This window comes from Tympanuchus pallidicinctus, unplaced genomic scaffold (genome assembly GCF_026119805.1).
Source record: "Tympanuchus pallidicinctus isolate F22 unplaced genomic scaffold, pur_lepc_1.0 scaffold20, whole genome shotgun sequence".
Classification (NCBI taxonomy): domain Eukaryota; kingdom Metazoa; phylum Chordata; class Aves; order Galliformes; family Phasianidae; genus Tympanuchus; species Tympanuchus pallidicinctus.
The window spans coordinates 8340374-8343381 of record NW_026294722.1 but is presented as its reverse complement, the minus strand read 5'-3'; the positions used below and the strand labels follow the sequence as shown (position 1 = coordinate 8343381).

General features: G+C 56.4%; 1 protein-coding gene across 1 annotated transcript; it reads right to left on the bottom strand.

Annotated features, from left to right (window-relative positions):
• Positions 1-1011: 1011 nt before the first annotated feature.
• Positions 1012-2622, bottom strand: TP53RK (TP53 regulating kinase). Its single transcript, XM_052683638.1, is given in 7 exon segments — positions 1012-1625; positions 1736-2083; positions 2086-2132; positions 2134-2201; positions 2204-2288; positions 2290-2384; positions 2386-2622. Coding segments are annotated over 7 exon segments (1185 nt in total). The 5' UTR covers positions 2449-2622; the 3' UTR covers positions 1012-1146.
• Positions 2623-3008: the final 386 nt, after the last annotated feature.

Here is a 3008-nt window from a genome sequence, read left to right as displayed (position 1 = left end):
CACGGGCAGCCCGCAGCGCTAGGACACTTGCACCGCGCGGGCCGCGAACCGCGAAACTTCGACCGACAAAGCGGCGACATCAGCGCTGCGCCACCGCCGAAAGCTTCCCGAGCGCCGCTCGCGGCCTTCTTCCCTGCCTCGCCGCCCCCAGCGCAGCGCCGCACACAGCAGCGCACAGCGTGGGGCGGAGCTGCGGGCTCGGCCCCTCCGTTCAGCCCGTTCTCAAAGCCCTTGCGGCTCCATCACAGCAGCAAGAGGGAACAGCGTTCCCTTCTCCTAAGGGGCACAGAACCTCAACTCATTTCTGAAAGCGTCAAAGCTCACAGAGCACGTAATGCAGGACTGGTCGCCCTGTACCATGGGCTCATAAACTTCCTCTGCGCCATCTTACATTCACACCATTACACCATGAATCAATTAATACAAGGAAAAGTTACCAAAACCCACCAATACCTCCCACAGGTAGGCAGGACATCACAGTGCAAGCAGATCACCACATAAACCTACAAAAACAGAAATTTGCAGCAGATTTCTTGCATCAATTGATGTTTCTGAGCAGAAAACTCTTCATTAACAACTGTTGCATATACTTAACAACAGAATATCAACTGAAAACTAACTCAAAATTACTACTGAAAAAAAGAAGCAACTGAACTTGTCCTGTGTTTAGTATTCTATTTCAACCATTGCTCGTGTCCTGGAATTCAGAGTCTTGAGACGTTTTAGCATGTGCAGAGGCCATGATAATGGATTGAAACACTCTGTAGCCTGAGAAAAACAGCACATCTGTTTTCCTTGATGACCTTTTGTTGATGCTCTGTAGGTACTCCCTCACCCCTCACCTCCCAGGAAACCGCAATCCCTGGGCTGAAAAGATTACCAGGTGTTGTACCTGCACAGAGAACAAGGCCCATGGAGCAGAGCTGCTTTTCAACAGAAACATCTAATGCTGAGGTCAGAAGCGACCTTCAGTACTCACATTTCAACATTATTTGGGTAACTTTACAACAGTTAGAAATCCAATCCAATTTATTTTATACAAGACACTATTATCAAAATAGTAATCTGTGCAATAAATGTAGCTGGAAGTATAAATAACCTCCCAGGCAGAACCAAGCAGGAATATTTCCCCATCGCTGCCTGCTGTCACCCAATCATGGACCTCTTCCTCCCCCTGAGCCGCACCTCATCCAGACGTTTGATCACTGGGCCGGATTTCTTAGATGCGGCCGCATAGCTCTGTAGCAGAGCCTGGAACACAGTTTCTGTATCGGGATGGGTACTAAGGAAGGCTTTTTCCAGCACATATAGATCGACTCCCTTATCCTCAGGAAGACCTGAAACAAAGCTGAGCCCAAAGTCAATCAGCACCAAGTCCAGCTGCTCCGCGGGCGGCCGCAGCAGCACGTTGGACGTCGTGAGGTCGCCGTGGATGAGGTCCTCGTCGTGCATCCTGGCCAGCAGCTGGCCCATCTTCTCTGCCAAGCCGAGGAGGCTGCCGGCATCGCTGCCGCTCCGCTGCACGGAGTAGATGTGATCCTGAACGGCGATCGCGCCAACAATATCTTCAAGGTAGATGCAGTTGGACGCATAATCCACGAAGTAGACCACGGGAGCCGGGATCCCTGTTTGAAAACAACACAACACAACGAATGGAACGCTGGCCGCAGGCAGACGGGAGCTCCCGGCTCTGCGTTACCGCCAGCACAGCGGTGCCCGCCCCGGCAGCGCCCACCTGCCCGCCGGCAGCGCAGCAGGGATCGCGCCTCCTGCGCCGTGCGCCGCCGGCCGAGCCGCTCCTCCAGCGCCGGGTGCCGGTAGCGCTTGGGGAAGCGGAGCTTGGCCACGGCCGCCCGCCCCAGGAAACTGCCCCGGTAGACGCACGCCTCGGCGCCCTGCTGCACCAGCTGCAGCCCCGGTAGCGGCGGCGGCGCCGCCTCGGCTCCTCCAGGGCCCGGCGCGCCCGTCTCTGCCCCGTCCTCCGCCCCGGCTGTGCCCGCGCCGCCCGCCGCCGCAGCCGCCGCCTCCGCCGCCATCACCGGGCCCCGCCGCAACACCGCGCATGCGCGTCGATCGCCGCTTCGGCAATCTTCGGCGGCCAGCGCCGGAAAGCGTCGAACTCGGCGCGCTCCTCCGCCCCCAGGGGACGGCGGGGCCCCGCATCCCCCGCCGGGCAGCGCCAGGGCTTCGGCTCGGATCGGTTGCCGGTACCGTGGGTGTCTCTTCTTCCTTGGGTGTCCCCAGACCCACAGCTCCACGTGGGTGAAGGACGGCCAGCCCTCACTGCCTGGAGCAGTGCTCGGGGCTTCGTGGCGCAACGAAAACCCCCTGCTTTGCAGATAACACGACTTATGGTCCAAGAGACCATGTAAATAAAATAAAAAACTGCTGTGGCACCCTTGGCTGTGCCACAATTCCATTTTGTCCTTGTTTTCTCCTCCACAACATTTGTTTCTTCTTCAGAATATTTATCTTTTATTACCACATTCCGTGCTTGTTGCTCACACGGTGGGATCTTGCCTAGCAAATATTGACACTGCTTCAGTCCGTTCCTAAACAACATTCCCAAGCAGTCCCTGATGCGGGTGAGCCATCCTGCTGCTGCCCTACCCTGCAGGATCCCGCCTGCTGGGCCAAGGAAGCAGATGTGTCACTGCACTCTGTATTTACAGTTTGCCAATGCCACAAACAGCCAAAGGAACAAGAGGTTTTCTTGGCACTGTGGGCATATTTTAGCTAATAGCTCCTGCACAGCCCCAACAGACACGGACACAACCTGTGAGATGCCCTCCATTCATCACATTGGCAATCGCACCAGCCTTCTCCCATGCTGGGGTTAAGGAGAGGTTCTGCACCAGGTCAGGATTCTCTCTCCTCTTGCACTGCTATTTTCATTGTGATCGTGAGGGCTTTCTCTGCTGCTGCTGCCCTCAGGCACAGGGAGTTCCAGCGATCAGAGCCAAGCAAAGCAGGCTGCAGACACCTGGCTGTGGCACCCAATGCAGGCT